The 18,206-nt window shown below is 39.1% G+C and overlaps 3 protein-coding genes across 4 annotated transcripts in view; 1 reads left to right on the forward strand and 2 right to left on the reverse strand.

The window, feature by feature from the left end:
• Positions 1 to 5,152, forward strand: part of LOC117208272 (synapsin) — a 40,950-nt gene extending 35,798 nt beyond the window's left edge. For both annotated transcript variants that reach the window (XM_033449311.1, XM_033449312.1), the window contains exons 7-11: positions 1,406 to 1,611; positions 2,084 to 2,348; positions 2,722 to 2,968; positions 3,063 to 3,357; positions 3,388 to 5,152. In XM_033449311.1, coding sequence (XP_033305202.1) covers positions 1,406 to 1,611; positions 2,084 to 2,348; positions 2,722 to 2,968; positions 3,063 to 3,235 — 891 coding nt within the window. In that variant the 3' untranslated portion in view covers positions 3,236 to 3,357; positions 3,388 to 5,152. The remainder of the gene's footprint in view (positions 1 to 1,405; positions 1,612 to 2,083; positions 2,349 to 2,721; positions 2,969 to 3,062; positions 3,358 to 3,387) is intronic.
• Positions 5,153 to 13,407: 8,255 nt separating this feature from the next.
• LOC117208253 (UPF0691 protein C9orf116 homolog) lies at positions 13,408 to 16,600 on the reverse strand. Its single transcript, XM_033449255.1, has 2 exons — positions 16,160 to 16,600; positions 13,408 to 13,623 (listed from the first exon to the last, which is right to left on the reverse strand). The coding sequence occupies exons 1-2, from the start codon at positions 16,284 to 16,286 to the stop codon at positions 13,412 to 13,414; spliced, it is 339 nt and encodes a 112-aa protein (XP_033305146.1). The 5' UTR covers positions 16,287 to 16,600; the 3' UTR covers positions 13,408 to 13,411.
• On the reverse strand, positions 13,689 to 15,799 carry LOC117208252 (insulin-like growth factor-binding protein complex acid labile subunit). The gene has a single exon (XM_033449254.1). It carries the CDS (start codon positions 15,126 to 15,128, stop codon positions 13,845 to 13,847), a length of 1,284 nt encoding a protein of 427 aa, XP_033305145.1. The 5' UTR covers positions 15,129 to 15,799; the 3' UTR covers positions 13,689 to 13,844.
• Positions 16,601 to 18,206: the final 1,606 nt, after the last annotated feature.

Genomic DNA, 18,206 nt, shown 5'->3' on the forward strand with positions numbered 1-18,206 from the left:
CGCTTTTAAACAGCTCCGTCATTTAGTTTCCTGAATTGCCATGCGCTTTGTGACTATTAAATGTTTCACAAACTAATTTCATAGGGAATTAACGATCGATTAACATTTGTACCATTTATTTCCACAAATACCCTCATATGCCCACGAAACAGAAAGTAGAGAAAATTGATAAAATTATATAAGATAAGCATCGATCAAATGCTTTGGTATTATTTCAAAATTATTTCAAAAAAGTTGTAACGTCGAGTTATTTAACTTTGGCCTGAGAACAGCTCATTTCTTAATTTTATTCTACGTCGCGAGTAAAAGCATAAGCTGAACAAGTTTTATATCGTGAAATTTGCAAGGAGGAATTCTGAGGAAGGTAGAAAATATTGAACGATCAACTGAAATTTTAAAGTCTGAAAGAGAGAACGCAGTAGATTTGAAAAGAAATAAACTTTGTGTCTATTAAACGTACGAAGAATTTCATGGGAAATGATATATATCGAAGAATCGATTGACATTCCTCAAGTTGTCCCAAGTTCTGAGAAAAACTGGACGAAGGAGATTAAGGTTCAATTTAAGTGGAGTTATCCACTTAAGCTCGGCTGGCTTCGATTTGTTTCTTTTAACGAGGAATTCCTTGGTTATCTGCGCTAACGGGATAACCAGGAGAGGGACTTCACATTTTATGTCGCCTTCACCCTTTTTTCCTAACTCGATTACCATGGAATCGGGTGAAATTTGTGGTTGAAGATCGTAAGCTTCGAGTGAATCTTAATTACTAGGAACGAAACCGGTACGTATGGTTTGCAAACTTCCGACGACCTTACGTTTCAAAGAAATTATTTCAACATCGAATGAAATACTCATCTCATATCACGCATATTTTTAGCATGCTCCGGTTCGCGTAAGAAAAATAAATCTCGAGAGGATATGTTTCACGATCCTGGAAGATCGTTCCAAACGAATCGACTGACGGATGCAACGAATACGCAGCATCATCGTTTAATAATCTCTTGCGACCCACGCGAATATTGTAGACTGTTTAATCAACCGCCTGTATATCGGCTGACTTTGATCTTCATCCATAGATGTCGGTTAATGTATTCGATTATTGAAGACTAGCCCGAGATATTGCTGTAGGCGTCCCTTCGGACTGGTTTCCGTCGATTAGAGCGGAATGCAGAATACGCGTGCATTGTTAATCGATTCTCCACGCAGAAGTCTCGATACCACGTTGAAAATGCATCCGAGAAGCATCGAATATATTCAGAATTACAGAACGTTTGCAGTTCAACGTTTGAAGAGTTGTAGTTATGCGACAAGTCGTTTGGTGACGCAGTCGAAGCCAATCGATTCGCGATCGAACACCATGTACCCATTAATTCTTTCTCTTTTTGAACGTTGATCGTCTTTGCAGGTGAGTGCATCTCGTTATCCGGTTGTGGTGAAACTCGGGCACGCCCACGGTGGAGTGGGAAAAGCCCGTGCCGAGACGAATCAAGAGTTTCTAGATCTCGCCTCTTTGGCTGCTTTGGCGAACACTTATTGCACGTCGGAACCGTACGTCGACACCAAATACGACGTTCACGTGCAGAAAATAGGCAATAACTACAAGGCGTTCATGTGAGTGCCGCGAAATGTCTGCCAGATCGATCCCGTGATCTGTCGTTGCAAATGTTACCGAGTAGCTTGTCAATGGGTACTACGGTTTCCCCGCTGTACAAAAATGGAAATTAGAACGCGTAGCTTAACTCTCGGCTGGTAAGGTGAAACGTAAGTTATGTAACGACCAGCGCCGGGATCGTTTCAAATCCATCTATTTTTTTCACATTTTACGTGACTGAATATGTAAGCATATTTATGGTAATACGCATTGTATGACTCACAGAACAATACAGGATCCTGCACATTGTCATTCGATTCTCGAAGCAGGATCAAGAAGTTGTCATGTTACACCTTTCTAAATATATCTTTTTGAACGATCGAAACTTTAATCCATCCGCCTTCTATCAGTCGAGGGTTAACCAACTAGACAATTGCGACAAGAATAGCAACGTATTTAATTAACAACCACAATCATCGACGTTCCTCTCAGGCGGAAGAGCATAAGCGGAAACTGGAAGTCTAACACCGGTTCGGCGATGTTGGAGCAATTAGCCGTGAGCGAAAGACATCGCACCTGGGTTGATCACGTGGCCCAATTATTCGGTGGATTGGATATCTGTGCGATCGAGCTGTTGGTCGGGAAGGATGGTCGAGAATACATAATCGAGGTGAATGATAGCGCGCTGTCGTTAATGGGAGACTCACAAGAGGAAGACCGTCGTCACATTGCAGACCTCGTCACCGCAAAAATGCAGGTAAAATGTGATACGAAATTTAATATACTTAGACTAAATTAATTAGTATGTAAATGTTATAATCAGACTGCGGGTTTGTATATATTTATAGAACATTTTAAAGTGAAAAATTGCACAAAATGCACATAGTATGAAAAAAATATACAAAATATCTAAAATAGAGTACTTTCTGTAATAATTGGTAAAACAATTTTCTATAGAGATTCTATTTTCTTAATTGTATTTCCAAAAATATTAATTTACATAAAAATTCATGGTCTAATTATAATAAATACAATAATGTACCAATACCACTTTTAGTCACTATAAATTATAAAAATTAATAAGTCGACAAATTTTTATTACATGATGCATTACTTTCTCCAATATCTAGGCATGTTGTCGACCTCCAAGCGTGTTGACGAAAACGACATCCAGAGGATCGATGTCTGGCTCCAGTCAGGCAACGAGTCCTGTAGAAGATCGCACTGTGCCACCAACAGCTCCGCTAGGATCGCATGGAAGCATGGGGTCCATGGCTAGCATAGGAAGCTTAGGTTCCATGGGCTCCACGACAGCAATGGCGGGTGATGTAACTAGTTCTGACAGCCACCATCAATTGCAACGACGCGATTCTCAAGGTTCGTAAGAACTATGGATTCGGTTTACAATTATTGAAATATAATTAAATCAAGGATAACTAAAATATCGAAATATTTATTTATTTATCTGCAGCATCGCAATCGAGTACAGTGAGCAGCGCTCCGTCGGTTGGTCGACGCCAAGAAGATGTTCCAACATCGAGAGTACCTTTCCACAGACAAGGCAGCCAATCCCAGAGCGAAGACACCGAAGACACCATGAAGAACCTTCGGAAAACGTTTGCAGGAATCTTTGGAGACATGTAAATTTTTCGAACGAAAGTGTACTGGAGCAAAGGAGATCATTTTAGGATTATCATCAAATTTAAGTTAGTGAACAAAAAGTATTTAAAATGTAAATGAGTTAGTTAATATTTTTAACGAAAGATTTTTTTATATTTTTACGTTTTTTTTATATACGTATTTTTTTATATAGCTTCTTCATTATCAGTGATGTATAGGAATAATTTTGCAATTATAGGATTTTTGTTAAACAGTTGGAAGATGTATTTAAATTAATTTGTCGAATATGAAAATGTACTGGAAAGGAATATATAATATAGTCGATATATTTGTAGATCATCAAGCTCATCTAAATGACGCTCGCGTCCCACACTGGACGCCATATAACAATGTAAATTTTGCTAACGGTCCACGGCGATGTGTATAAACATAAACATAACTTAACTTTTCGTTTTTTATCAGTTCAATAATTCATCCGTTTCTTGCCATTCGATTACGTTGAGCGAAAGAAAATATCGTTGGAAATTTATTCTTCTAGAATTCTTGCTAATCGCGTTGCTATTACTCTGTACTTGATTATTAATCGATATCGCGTATTCAACGCATCGGTTGCTATTCAAATATTAACTACGTATTTTCGATAAGGGGAGGGTAAGTAAAAATTAATGGGGGATTTAAAGAAAGAGTCGTGGTCGTTTATGTATATTAAAAAATAAAAAAATAAAAAAATCGTAATGTAGATTCTATGTATTCGATGTATTCAGCATTTACATAGTGGCTAGGGAAAATTCTCTCAGGTTAAAATAGTAAAAGAATGAATACTTTTCCAAGTGTCCAGTTATGTTTCGTTACCATCGACGTATCCGTTCTGCATACTCGTCTCGTTTACGGGGAACGCCGCCACTTGGTTTTTCGATTCCAACAGGCAACAGTACCATAGGCCCCTGTCATCTCCTCATCCGACTTTACTTCAGGCGTCCACTTTTTAGGCTTAACTTTCGATTATAGCATTGTCTAAAGGCGAGGGAACGGGAATGATGCGGAATGAAAAGAACGAGAAAGCTGGAGAGAGGAAAAAATGGAAGATGAGTTATAAATTTAAATGGCTGATGGAAGTCCTGCAGTAAAATACATATTTGTAAAATTATTAAAAAGTATTTGTAAGCCGACGTCATTCAAAATGATTGAGGAAAACAAAAAAAGAGGAGATTCGGGCATTATACTGAACATTTGGCTAGAAGACTTCGGATCGATCGCCCGGCACTCAATGCCGGGCCAATGGAAGAACAAGATCGACCAGTCTGTATCTTAAGCGCACAAATAGTCATTAGGATTTCGAGACACGGGCAGTACTTTGACATCGTGCATGTGAACAACGCAAACGTTTGGTCTAATAAACGGGACTTATGGTGAGGGAGAAATGAAAAAATTCTTCTGCAGAGTCGCCGGTTCTTGAACAATGATATGTTTCGGCCTGCAAAAGTGTAATTCCTCGGCCGGCGACCTTTCGATTTGGATTATTCAAAATTCATTGTCTCGAATAGTATTGAGCATCTCGATGTTGAAAACTGTCCTGCATTCCGATAACGAACTGTTTCTTTTTCCTAAATTTTCACGCATTTGTAGGTCATTTGTAAAGGAAAAAAGGAACTTGCGCAAGGCGACTTGGCACGCTTGCTGAAAATTCATGAAAAAAGAGATGTTCGTTGCTCCGTAGGCTTTAAGAACAATTACCGATGAAATCAAAATGTAATAAACGGGTTCGTGAACTAGGAACGGGAAGCGAAAGGGAAGCGGCCGCTAGTTGCCGCGAGAATGATTAAAAAAAAACATGGGCATTCAGTAAATCGCGATTCTTTGCGATCGTGCAAAAAATCCGAAGCACACCAAGCAACCTTTTGATGATCTGCAAATATAATCGTGTTTGCTTGCCTGAGTTAACTTGATTCTACTGAAGCTCCTTTGATTCAGTACCCGCTGGAGAAGGATCTGGATTTGCGAAGTAAAAACCAATCGACGAAAGCGAGAAGAGAGAACGAAATGTCTTTGTCCAAATTTTTCTTTTTTTTATTATTTAATTTGTACTTTACAATTTGTCCAGCTGGACATACGGTAAATTTTTCTAGCTTTATTGCTAAATAACATGTGGATGGCTATCCCCAGAGGGATACCATCTTCGAGTTTGTCTATTTTATTCCTTTAGTGAGGTCAGTGGAGTGTTTTCTCTTTAGTCTTCTTTTTATGAAAGTTTTGCTCGCTTCAGCAGCTAGCTGGTTTGGATATGTTGCCGTTCTTTCCTTGTATTTTTTTGCGTACCTGCCGATTTCTTCTTTAACTGTTGGTATTTTTAAGTCTTTGCGTATATCCTCGTTTCTGACATACCATGGGGAGTTGACTATTGTTCTGAGTATCTTCGATTCTAGCGACTCTAGTTTATTTATGTGGCTCATTGCTGCTGTTCCCCATAGTGGTATTCCGTACGACCAAATTGGTTTCATTATCGTTTTGTAAATTTTTAGTTTATTTTCCATGCTGAGTTTAGAGTTTCGACTAGTTAGGCAGTATGTTGCTTCCATGTAAGTTGTGTGTCTAAGTGGAGTCCTAGGTATTTGACTTGCCTTGTTCGTGTTATGTGCGTGCCATTCAATTGGATATTTGGTGGTTTCCGTTTTCCTAGTGTAAATGTAATATGGTTACCATTACTGGGGTTTGCTTTTATTTGTTTATCTTGTATCCATTTTTCTATTTTTGTGATATGCTCTTGTAGTAACGTGACTGCTGTTTCTGGATTAGTGTGCCTGACTAGTACAGCCGTGTCGTCTGCGAATATCAGTATTTTGCTGTTGATAGTTATTGGTACGTTGGCCGTGTATAGTGTGTATAATATTGGTTCTAAGACGCTTCCTTGCAGTACCCCTGCGTTGATGTCTTTAACTTCAGAATATGCGTCCTTTATTTTTACTACAATTGTCCAAATGATCTCAATTTACCTTAGCGTAAGAGCTAATAAAGGCATTACGACGAAAGATAGACCTCGTGGTGTCAGCTTTGAAAAGAACTATAATAAGTTCGTCCGTTTAATATTCTGTTCTAATTTAATTTCACATTTCGATTATGTGACTTTTGTCAAAGAGGCACTTAGGAAAATTAATTTTACTTAAACCTACGTTAGTTGCAAGAATATCAGGAGATCCCGGGGCACCCCTGTTGAGCGTCAGGCTAGCCATCGTGGAGTTTTAGTCGGTAAGTCCGACACTGCCCCGCCGCTTCCCAGAAGAGGCGAGGTGTCCATGACGATTTCCTCACGTATAAGAAAGAAAAGTGTAGTTTGTTCCGTTTCATAGCGTTTCAAATATAGTCCCAGGACATCCCTGACGTTTTTGTCGATAAATCTGACACTGCCCCACCGTTCCACGGAAGAGCGGCGGGGTATCTATGACTATTTCCTCGCGTATAAAAAAGAAAATGCTGCAAGAATATAAGGAGGTCCCAATGCACCGCTGGTCAGCGTCAGGCAGGCCACCGTGAAGCTTTAGTCGGTAAGTCCGACACTACCCTGCCGCTTCCCAGAAGAGCGGTGAGGTGTCCATGACGATTTCCTCACATATAAAGAAAAAAGTGTAGTTTGTTCCGTTACATAACGTTTCGAATATAGCCCCGGGGCACCCTTAGCGTTTTTGTCGATAAATCTGACACTGCCCCAACGCTGCACGGAAGAGTGGCGGGGTGTCTATGACTATTCCCTCACGTATAAAAAAAGAAGTTGCAAGAATATAGTAGAGGAACGCATAGGATCGTAAAAGGAATGTATTGCCTCTTCTCGTTCTGATTTATTGTCTCCTATTATCAACACATTGCTTTATCGAATTTAGGAATATCAAGTAAATGAACGCAAAGACGTGAACTTGATCAATTCTCTATTGCACGACTAATTGATCGATATTCCTGTGTGTGTATATAGATGTAAATTAATGCATTAGTCATTTGTTAGAAGATACATGGTACACGAATTTAAACGATTACAAACGGTTACATAGTGTTACAAACGGTTACATAGCGTCACAAACGGTTACGTAGTATTACAAACGGTTACATAGTGTCACAAACGGTTACGAATTATTCCAGGTAATAGACGTCCAATGGTTTGGTTTTTGAAGTGCCTTGAATACTTAAGTGCCCTTCTTGTCACGTTTCTTGCCCATTCGAAGTAGTCGAAGCGCGTGTCAACGTGCACTTTTTACTATGCACTTAACCATGAGAATCTCTCTGTTGTTTGTACTTTTTATACACTAAACGCGTGCATCGTTTTACCTTTTCGCATGATCATCTCTAACGAGCTGCTTATTGATTCATCAGGCACCTCGATACCGTGGATAAGTGCAGGTACACCGTCCAAAGTATGATCAACAGCGAACGAAGACGTTGGTATCACTCGAAACGTCAATCGATCGAACAAGCGAACCTATTATCGTTCGTCGATATTCGCGGTAGCTCGATACTACGACTTTATTCTTTTTCGTTCCTCAGCGTTCGCGATTTAGTGCATTTAGATTTACGTTCTTTCACGCTTAATTTTTATTTAAAAATTATTCATCATTACGATAGGCAATGACACGTAGAGAAAGAAAATAGTCTTAAAGAGTGTTTAGAGTGAAAGAACAGTGAGAGAATAGAGCAGAAGCTTCTGGAATTAATGTTATAAAAGGCTGTCTAATTTCGCGACTTAATTCAAAAACTCGCTCGTACGTACGATCTAAGTAAAATCAGACTTGCAATAGATATCGCGAAAAATAGATTATCGGACCTATCAACATTGGAAAAAATAGTACTTTAAGGGATAACTAAATAAGAACATGTAACAAACAAAAAATCCTGGACAATCTTCGCTGCTGAAAAAGTTGTAGTTGCCCGATAAAGTACAAAAATTATCCTCGAAGAACGAAAGCTGCTGCTGAGACTGGCTTTCAGAGCTGACGCCACGACGCATGGGGAGAAGCGAAACGCGAAAGCTTGATAGATTCGTTAAGATGGATGCATTCGATCCGATACGGAATCTGTACTGATACGTAGACGCGGTTAAAGATAACGAATATCTCAGGGGTGCAAGTCTAAGCACAAGGTAGGATAGAAAAAGATGAGATAGAAGAGACAGTTGGGTTCAAGTGTTGTTGCTGCCTAGACGAATTAACGGCATTGACTTTGATACCTACGACGACTAGTCACTTAGCAAGCACGCTTCTTCGGAAAAATCACAGCGATTATCCATTTAAGGATAGAACTTGTGGAATCGGATCAGCAAAACGATCATCTACATTTGTAACTATTTGAAAGAACTTCTTTATGCAACGTTACAGTATTTTGTACAGATGTGTTAATCGCATATTTGTCGATTTAACGTCAATTCTTACAAGCATATCAATCATTTCGTTGACATTGACAATATTTGCTTAAAACGAGTTAATGTTTAATTTAGTTTTAATCGTTTAGACTTTTAAATTTACAGATATAATTTGAAAATAATTAATTATTCGTTAAAATCGAATAGATGATCAAATCAAACAGAACACCAAACAGAACACAGAAATCACATTGTTAGGCATTTCACGCTGCTTGATCTTATAAGAATCTTCGATCGACGACATTGTGATTTGTTCTAGTGCCCGTGTGATGTAGTGAGCAGCACTGTTACAATATCTTCCCATTAGTTTTAAACGTGTTGATGTGTCCACACTGCGTTTGATTTCGTCGCAGCCACATGTCAGCGTAATTTGGCAGGCTAATAGATTCTTTATTCCATACGAAGACTCGCATCGCTTCGTAAATTCGAGTCTAGTTTAAAAAAAAAGCACAGTGCTTTTTCGCGCCGAATTTTCGTCATTCAATCTCTGTTTCCTTTTTGGCGGAAGTAATAATATTACTGCTAGGCTAATCTTACTTAGGATCCTTGCATCGCTGTAATACCGTTGTTGGTTAAGATTTACCATTCTTAGAAATACTTTCAAGGTCGTGGAACTAATTTAGATGTCTTGGATAACGACATCGTATAAGGTAGGCTCCAACAGAAAAATAATTAAAAATGAAAAAAAAAAACGGAAAAAAAAGAAAACGAGAAGACAGGCCAGGCTCGATGATAACGCAGCAGTAGTGTAATTTTGTGTTACTATCGTTGTTTCGTAGCTTTTTTCATGGTGCTTGAATCACCGTAAGATCATGTGGCGAAGCTTCCAAATGCATTCGATCGAATAGCCTAGAGTTACACTATAGAATATGGCAAGTGACAATTCTAATCATCTCGCCGAGTATCGAAAAATATCGAGCATTCGACGCAAAAAATCGGGGCCAAATCCTGTCGTGCGCCAGTCGAATTAGCGATCTTAGCTCATGGCATTCGCTGTCAATTTAGTGCCTCGTTACTTTCCCTTCTTTTAGCAATTTTCTTTCTAGTAACTTCGAGTTCAAATCATGTCGCAATATTCGTGTCTATATAAGTTCACTTATGCCTGTATTAATAAATTCCTTCGGTCGCGAATCGAACAGAAAGTTACGCCACGATCGAATCGTTCCTTTTCCTTACTCGACTTGAATGATGCGTTCGCGAACACCAATAATTTTCTTCCACTTTCTTTGTTCCTTATCGATACTTCTCGGCTCGTGAAACGAAACACCAAAACACTATACGAGACTAATTACAACGAATATATGGAAGGGGTGAATATTATCAAGCAACTTTCTCATAGGAGTAGAATCTGGCTGGCTAGACGATATTTCCGGATTTCGCCTCGATCAACGCGAACGCTCGTCCTTCTAATTATGATTAATCAATGTCTATGTGTAACGAAACTTAAGGTAATAATAATAGTGTTAACAATAACAATCGTTAAGGTGAGATTATCATAGTAGGCTAGTTAAGAATACGGTAGACTCTATATGTAACCGTATGTTACCTCCTTGATTTCAATGAGTGCTAGTCACATGTATTATTCCCGGGGCACTCCTATTAAGCATTAGGTAGGTCACGGTGTGGTTTTAGTCGGTAAGTCCGACACTACCCTGCTGCTTTCCAAAAGAGCGGCAAGGTGTCCATGACTATTTCCTCACGTATAAAAAAAAGAAAAAAACGTTGCAAGAATATAAGGAGATCCCAGGGCACCCCTGTTGAGCGCCAGGTGAGCCACCGTGGAGTTTTAATCGGTAAGTTCGACACTACTCCGCCGCTTCCCAGAAGAGCGGCGAGGTGTCCATGACTATTTCCTCACGTATAAAAAAAATGTCACATGTATTATAATTACTTAACACTCGTATTCTCAACACATGAATATATAAACACGACATATTATATATACACATAACATTATAACATAAACAACATAACATTCTATGTCTATTATTCTAGGAATGTATTAAACGACGTTGTAAAGTGTAAGGGTGCTTCAGGTCTAATTAATTGTAAATCGATCGGAATGCTATTGTAACCCGAAAAGAAAAGCGAATACAGTTACGGAAGAAAAAAAGAAGAAAAAGAATAAAAATGGAACGTTCTCGTGCGACTAGCGCTACATTTCGTTCGGGAAATGGACCGGTGTCTCTTATCGTCGATTAATTTATACCGAATCTTCGACTAGAGTCACCGTAGCACAGGACGTACCTTTGTTATGCCGATATTCGATATCAATTGTATGACAATATAAGGTATCACGAGTAGAGTAACGCGCTACGAGCGTTCACCCTTCTCGAACGAGACAAATGTGAGAGAGTAGCAAGTTAGTACCTATTAATCTCGATGTTCCCTTTCGTGGCGCGCGTATCCTAGATGCGTCGCGAAATCATTTGGAACATTCCTCTGAAACAGCGCGCGATCCAACTATCGAGATCTTTGCAATTCATTCGTTGATTATTTCATTAAAGAATCATCGCTTTACTGAACGATCGATCTCGATCGTTGGATCGCGCGTACTGTTCGCGGTCGCCCCGTCGTCGATCGCATTTGCTCGCTTATTTTTCTCCCGTGCTCATAGTCAAGGCCGCTTAATATTGATGACGGGTGTTTTAAGCGTGTGATTATAAGATATCAAGTGGACAACGAATCATCGCGGTCGAGTGGGCAGCGATCACGACGCGGCGTCTCGCCGAGATGATCGCTCGAATTGAACACGATTATTACGAGTTCTCCGATCGTACGACCATTTATTACCTTTATCTAACCGCCAAGTATAAGAGAAGAAGGAAAGAAGGAATGTTTAAAGATTAAAAATGCGAGTAAAATGCGAGTTCTATCTGTCATCGTTTTAGCTGTTAAGGATTCATCATCAAAGTAAATGGGGGTAGTTCTAATCCAGGTAAGCGAACCACGTAAGCGCAGCACATTGAAAAAATACGGGAAAAAATAACAAGTAGTACAATGTATAGGTTTGTGTATAGATACTCGAGGACATATGTAAAGAGGTATCGGTCTTGGGGCACACGTCGAGCGCTCGTTACCGATCCCTTCCCATTGGTTCAACGTTGAAAGGTATTTACGGACGAAAGCCTAACAAGATCGTTCCTCTAAGCTTCTTGAGATACCACGGAAACGTTTTCGACCGCTTTCTATTCACTATCCGCGAGTAATCGAAGTGCAACGGCCCTTTTCACCGAGGGATCTCATGATAACCTGGGGTGGTCGATAGGTAACGAGCACGCCGTTTCATGGAACATCAAGAGAGTCTTCCTCGCGATGGCAAACGACACTCGACGCTCGGTGATCATTTTATGGCCTTAATCAAATTTTCATTAGGGGTCAAGTGTCTTCGTAATCGCGACATCGCGTTTGTCGCGATAAAACGAAAAAAATGTCTATGACGACGACACGAATGGCCAACGCATACCAAACGGAGTACGAAAAGTACTGGTGAATATTGTATTAAATTCAGTGTATTTTGCGAACTTCGTTTGCGATACCGATGGGCCGATGTTTTGTGCTAACTTCGTGTAAAATTTCGATCGACGCTTTAACGTGCCCCACGACTCTTATCGACGACTGATTCGATTGATCTGGAAAGATTTTATACCGATTCTGCGTCGTTCTTTTTTGCGCGTTTCTTCACACGAAACCGCTGAAAGAGTTTTGATACATGACGCAATTGTGGAAAATTTTTCAACGAATGAAGCACCGAATAGAGGAATTTTTCAAGAAGCAAAGTTACATATGACTGAATAAGAATGAATTAAAGGGGCCACGTGAGGAAGAATAAACTGTCGCGTGTTTCTGATTATTGTGATCATTTCTGACTATACTGGTCTCATGTCATACTATCAAACATGAAATATCTTTATGGTGTCTCCGTAAGGCGATCGACGTGGCCTGTTAACAAACGAATATGGACATACGTTACAGAGTTTCTTCAACTAAAATCGTGTATTCATCCATTGCATACCAACAGAAAATGAAAAATATTGCCATATTGGACTGTGAAACGTTGTCAAAAACATTTTCGAAGTCGTCATATGGTTGTTAAGACATTGTATTAAAAGTATTAAAAACTCTTATATATATGTTGAAGTTATAATTACTTCTATGATGGTCATACCAAGCAGCGTAATGGATGAATGACATGCGCTTAAAAATTATAAAATGTCGTAATTACTTCCGAGGTCGAGTAACACAGAGTAACTTTCAGGCCCTGATTATTAAATCCTAAATGAAGCTGTAACGAAAACAAACGTTAGTGAAAACAAGTACGTGAATGATAAAACCCAGTTGTCGCGATCGTATGAGAAGAAGAACGACTTTCGATTCTGTGCTAGATTTCGGGACACCGTGTAATTCTGCGTAGCTCGACTAGGTTCTCGTTGAAATACGATTACTGCGATACGTCAAGCTAAACTGTAACAATAAAAACAAAATAAAATATTATACTTCTGACTGCCGTCAATCTCACAACCTCATCACCAACTAATTTTGAAATATTTTTTAAATATAAAAATTATCAAAATAATTTCTAGATATAAAGACTTGAAATATCAAATTATACTTTCTTAAATATCAAATACGATTTAATTTTTAGCGCCTTTCAATGCACAAGCTTCACATTTTTTAAATTTATTGGATACATTATATAGTACACCATTGATATGAAACTACGATTTACTTTACAAAAGATACTGTGATTTAAACAAATTGAAAAAAATTATCGTTAAAAAATTAAAGAATCGTGCAAAAAATTAAACTATGCTTTTATCCAGTTCCGTATTGAGTGAGCAATTACGGTACATGCCACCACGGGCCTGGTTGTCGCTGAAACAAGTATTTCGTGGATAATAAGAGGTGGGCACGGTGTGAATCGTCGGTGCGTACCATCCGTAATCCATCGACGTGCTCCTGTAACAAGGATGCGGAGGCGGACTCTCGTCCTGTCGGTATCCTTTGAACACTCCTGGAAAAACGACTTCTATCGGATAAACTTGTACTTTACCCCTAAATAGATGAATGCAGTGTAACGTCTCTGTTTCGTTGTATTAGTATATTTTCCAATACTTTACATAAATCATCGTTAACAAGCATATCCTATATAACTAAAAATTTGTCAAACGACGTTTCGGATACAGAATCGCGTTTCCATATCGAAGCAACACTGTTCACTCTGTAAACCGTATTTTAATGAACTTGAGACTCGATCTCTGTGCACTCGTAGGGCAGCTGATACTCGACGTTGCTGCATTGAAATCGTCCTTGCACTTTGGAAACATTATCAATAGTCGTCCCGGCTATCTTGAAACCTGGGTCGGTGGTAACATTCTTCATCTTGACGAAAGCGGACATGTCCACAAAACGCAGTTCGTTGCTGTTCAAGAACAGAAGCAACAAATTATCCAATCCATCGAAAGCGTCCCCCTTCAGCATGATAATTTGATTCCCGTTGAGCCAAAGAGAATTTAAGTTTTTCAGATGTCGGAAAATTCCTCCAGACACGTTTTTCAATCGATTCCGTCCCAAATCTAGTTCGTTGATTTCACCAAGACCACGAAAAACCTCGGGTTGCAGGGACGAAATTTTGTTTCTCGACAGATAGAGGAGATCGATGTGAGGCAGTCCATTAAACGCTCCAATAGGTACCTCCGTGATACCGTTACAATCCAACGCCAAGGTTTCCAGGTGTCGCAGTCCTCTGAATATGTTTCTCTTCAAGGCAATATTGTTATTTGTGGCGTACAATTCACGAAGATCGGTGAGACCCTTCCACATTCCAGGTCGAAACGCAGTAATATTATTGTTATCCAGCAGCAACGTTTCTAGACTGTGCAATTTGGCAAAGGCACCGTCTTCTATCTCGGTTATACTGTTATTCTTCAGATCCAAATACGTCAGTTGGTCCAAACCAGCGAAATAGTGTCTAAAAATTGTAGACAAGTGGTTGTCACGAATGTACAAGGCGGACGAGTTGCTGACTTCGAGAAAAGCGTCCTTGGCTATGTCGATGATCCCAAGACCCTCCAGGTGTAATTCTATGTCCTCGATCGTCTGCACCGCGTTGACATCCTCGAACGCGACACTGTATAACACGCTGTTGGCCAGACAAACGTAAAGATGGTTATAAACTTGGCAGTCGATTTCCTCCGCGCGAACGTCTTGAGTGGTGACCGATAAGAGAAGATAAACGAGCAAGAGGAAGCACATGGTGTGCTCAGATGCTGGATACGCACTGAACGCGTGGAAGAGCAGAGTTTCGATGTGCAGCCAAGGGAACAAACCGACGGTTACCGTTCGACAGATACGATTGGACAAATATATCAGCCATACCGTGTACAGTATAACTCGACGATGAAGTTCAGTTCCGCAGAAATTGGATGTTTTATTCATTTTAAACATACGCCCCGCGGTTGCCCACTTTAACAGTGGCTCTGTGTCCGCGGATGATACGGTTACATAGCAACGTTTCATCTTGAAATTCAATTTTATTGAAATCAACGTTTGCACATCGATCCAAAGTAGCTGTTTCTTCGTAGCTGATATTCAAATTCATAATTTCCACGAAGTTAGAGAGATAAGGACCCTTCGTGGGAACCCTGCCTGCATTTTTATCGATGCAACGTTATGTGTTCGGTTTGCGTATATGAAAACTGTTCTTTGTCGCTGTTCTGGAAACATGGCTGGGATTTCAAAGGACACATTTATTCACCGTCTCCCGCAATCTCGTGATCCGAGGTTTCGCGTCGGACAAGTTATTTTCCTGTAGGATCGTTTCGCATTGTTCGAGACACCGAGAAAGACGACGCTATAGAATTTTGAATCTAGCGTTCACAGTGTTACGCCGATGTTTCACGAAATGAATATTCGAACCAGAGACGAACGTGTTCTTATTTTAAACAGATGATTTACAAATGAAAATGTTAAAGCGATGTTTTTAATATCCGAGAGCGTCAGATACACGCTTCACTCTTATGGCAAAAGAAACGTATCTGAGAAACATGGACGTTCACAAGTGAACTTGAGCGTAGATATATGTATTTCGACACGCTTCAAATCATCTTTTTTCTTTTATCGCGTAACGAAGTTAATCTCTTAAACGGAAAATACATGAAGTGACGGAATCGCGTATATTTTAAGCAAGACGTATCTTGTGAAAGGTTCCTGTGACATGTGCAAAAATGTCTGTATTACCGATAAGCTTCGACGAACGTACCGATCGTCAACACTGACTTATTAATAGCAGAATGTTATCGTTTTAGTACGAAGAACTTCTTGTCGTGTAGTCTACCGCGAAATGAGATGTTTTCACGACACGCGAAATCAATCTCCAAACCAATTCAACGAACTTCATAAAACGTTTGAGAGAAACATTTTCGTTCAAAAGAATAAAATAAGATTAAAAATATCGATTGATGTGTGGAGAACCGATCTGGCCGTACAATTAAGACTATGTCACTTGTTAAATATGAAAAACGTCACGTTAATAAATTATACAGACTTACGTGGGTACATAAATCGTGTTGGAAGATTACAGGTTCGATAAATGTCATCGGTGCGTGGACCGAAAGAAATTTCCTCTCCCTCCGCATCCTTCTTTTTTTCTTTGCATATGCACGGCGTTTTGATCATTTTCGGATTACGAGCTGCTCAATCGATTCGTAAACGTATCATAATGCTCCCGAACAGCAAAACATAATCTTCACAGAACACAGTGAAAATACGCTGCAATTTCTGCTGCGACATTGACCATAAATGTTTCGTTTCTATGGTGACTGTATCTTGTACGCGACATTGGTATCGATCAAACGGGCATCGATTTACGTTGCTCGGTCAACTTCTCGGTCATATTCGTTTCAAAATAAAAATTAAAAACCTTAGAATATAAGTGACAAATTCTGACAGTTCGAAATTAAAAGATTTAGATTTAGAAATTTAAATTTAAAATTTCGAAATAAAGAACAAGAATTCACAAAAGTTAGATTTAATGTTAAAAAGTTCAATCTTCATTTAAATTCAAATAAAAATTCAATATTGAAATTCAGAATCAAAAAATTTGAATGTGAAATTAAATTATTCGTCCGTCGCTGAAGATATATAATTCTGGTTTCTATGTCCGATAAACGTTATTTCCAATCAAATGGGCATTAAAGTGAAGGGTTCATTGAAACTTTTTGTTCATCGAGCACTGTCGTTTTAATTTCTTACTCCATAAGGAATATTTTATGCTTATCTGCACTCATGAGCACAGAAACGGGGTCCGCTTCTTCGATGAGCAGTTTTTTGTTAGGAAAAGGGTTATTGAACCGACCAGGTGAACGACTACTGCACACCCAGCAAGCATTTAAAATTCTAGCTGAGTATGCAGTACATTACATCGGCCGCGTTATCAGCAACAGCCGATAACAGTAGCGGTTTCGATGACCGCCTTGAAATCACACTTCCCCTCATGCCCCCTTATTGAGAATCTAAGCAAAACAAACAGAGCGTTATGTAATTAATTGTATAGTAAAAATCATTCCTTGTTAACAATCTTACGCAATCTATGAAGAAAGGAAGTATGACTGGAGAAAAAAGTAATACAAATTTTAATCTTTATTTTTCATTCAAATATTAACCATTTTATGAGAACAATATTTGTTTGAGAAGAAAAGGAAATATTGCCAGTATTTACTAGCGTAAATTTACTAGTGTGATTAACATACAAAGAGATCTTTGCGTTTTCGTTGGACACATGGCAATTATAAATAACGACAGCTGTTTCGTTTGTTGTGTACACCACCTCTGTCAACTAGTTGGTCGACGACGTAAGTGGAGGTATGGACTTAATGAAACGATTATCATCGCCGCCACTTCCAGTTGCGGTCTGGCCACCAGAAGCGAATTACTGGCCTCGCGATAAGGGTTACGACGCGTAGAGAATGCAATAAAACAGTCTCGAAAAATATTCGTCGACGCCAAGACGCGGAAGCTGTTAAAAAGACAGAAAATGTTACGAATAAAAGCTGCTAGTAATAAGAGTAAATTACAGATTAAAATCACGACAAGCAAACATAATAGTAATCTTAAATGTATAAACATCGTCTTTAAAAGTTCTGAAGTGAATATGTGTACTGTAATGACAAGTGAAAAGTGAAATAAAATTTCTCTTAGAGATAGACACCCGATGACTCTAATTTAGTATTATAAATATCCTGCGCGACATTTGAAACTCTTTCTCGCGGAAGTATGAAACGTGTGACATTTAAATGTGCCATAAATTTTCTATATTAGTATTTTCATACGTGTGTGCATTAAGTCGTCGCCTTCGTTAAACGAATTCTAAACAAAGACCAAGACAACGCATAATATATTTAATTTATTATTTCGAATTGCGATCTGGTGGTATTCGTATGGAATTGTTTATAAATATCATTCAGCAATTTACAGCACCTATTCCATCGACGGCGATAGTCGCTTCCATTTTATAAACACAAATGAAAACGTGTGCGTTTCGAATGTTTCTTCAGCCTTGATTTTTCCTAATCGCGGTGGAAGCAATTACGAGTGCGC

The sequence above is a fragment of the Bombus bifarius genome, unplaced genomic scaffold, assembly GCF_011952205.1.
Source record: "Bombus bifarius isolate JDL3187 unplaced genomic scaffold, Bbif_JDL3187 scf7180000008058, whole genome shotgun sequence".
NCBI classification, from domain to species: domain Eukaryota; kingdom Metazoa; phylum Arthropoda; class Insecta; order Hymenoptera; family Apidae; genus Bombus; species Bombus bifarius.

Excerpts from the sequence above, each read along its gene's own strand:
- LOC117208252 (XM_033449254.1), bottom strand. The coding sequence starts at position 15,128 with ATGAAACGTTGCTATGTAACCGTATCATCCGCGGACACAGAGCCACTG.
- LOC117208253 (XM_033449255.1), bottom strand. The coding sequence starts at position 16,286 with ATGATCAAAACGCCGTGCATATGCAAAGAAAAAAAGAAGGATGCGGAG. Across the intron at positions 13,624-16,159 it reads AACACGATTTATGTACCCAC|GAGTGTTCAAAGGATACCGA; the intron begins GTAAGTCTGTAT and ends TCGTTTTTCCAG.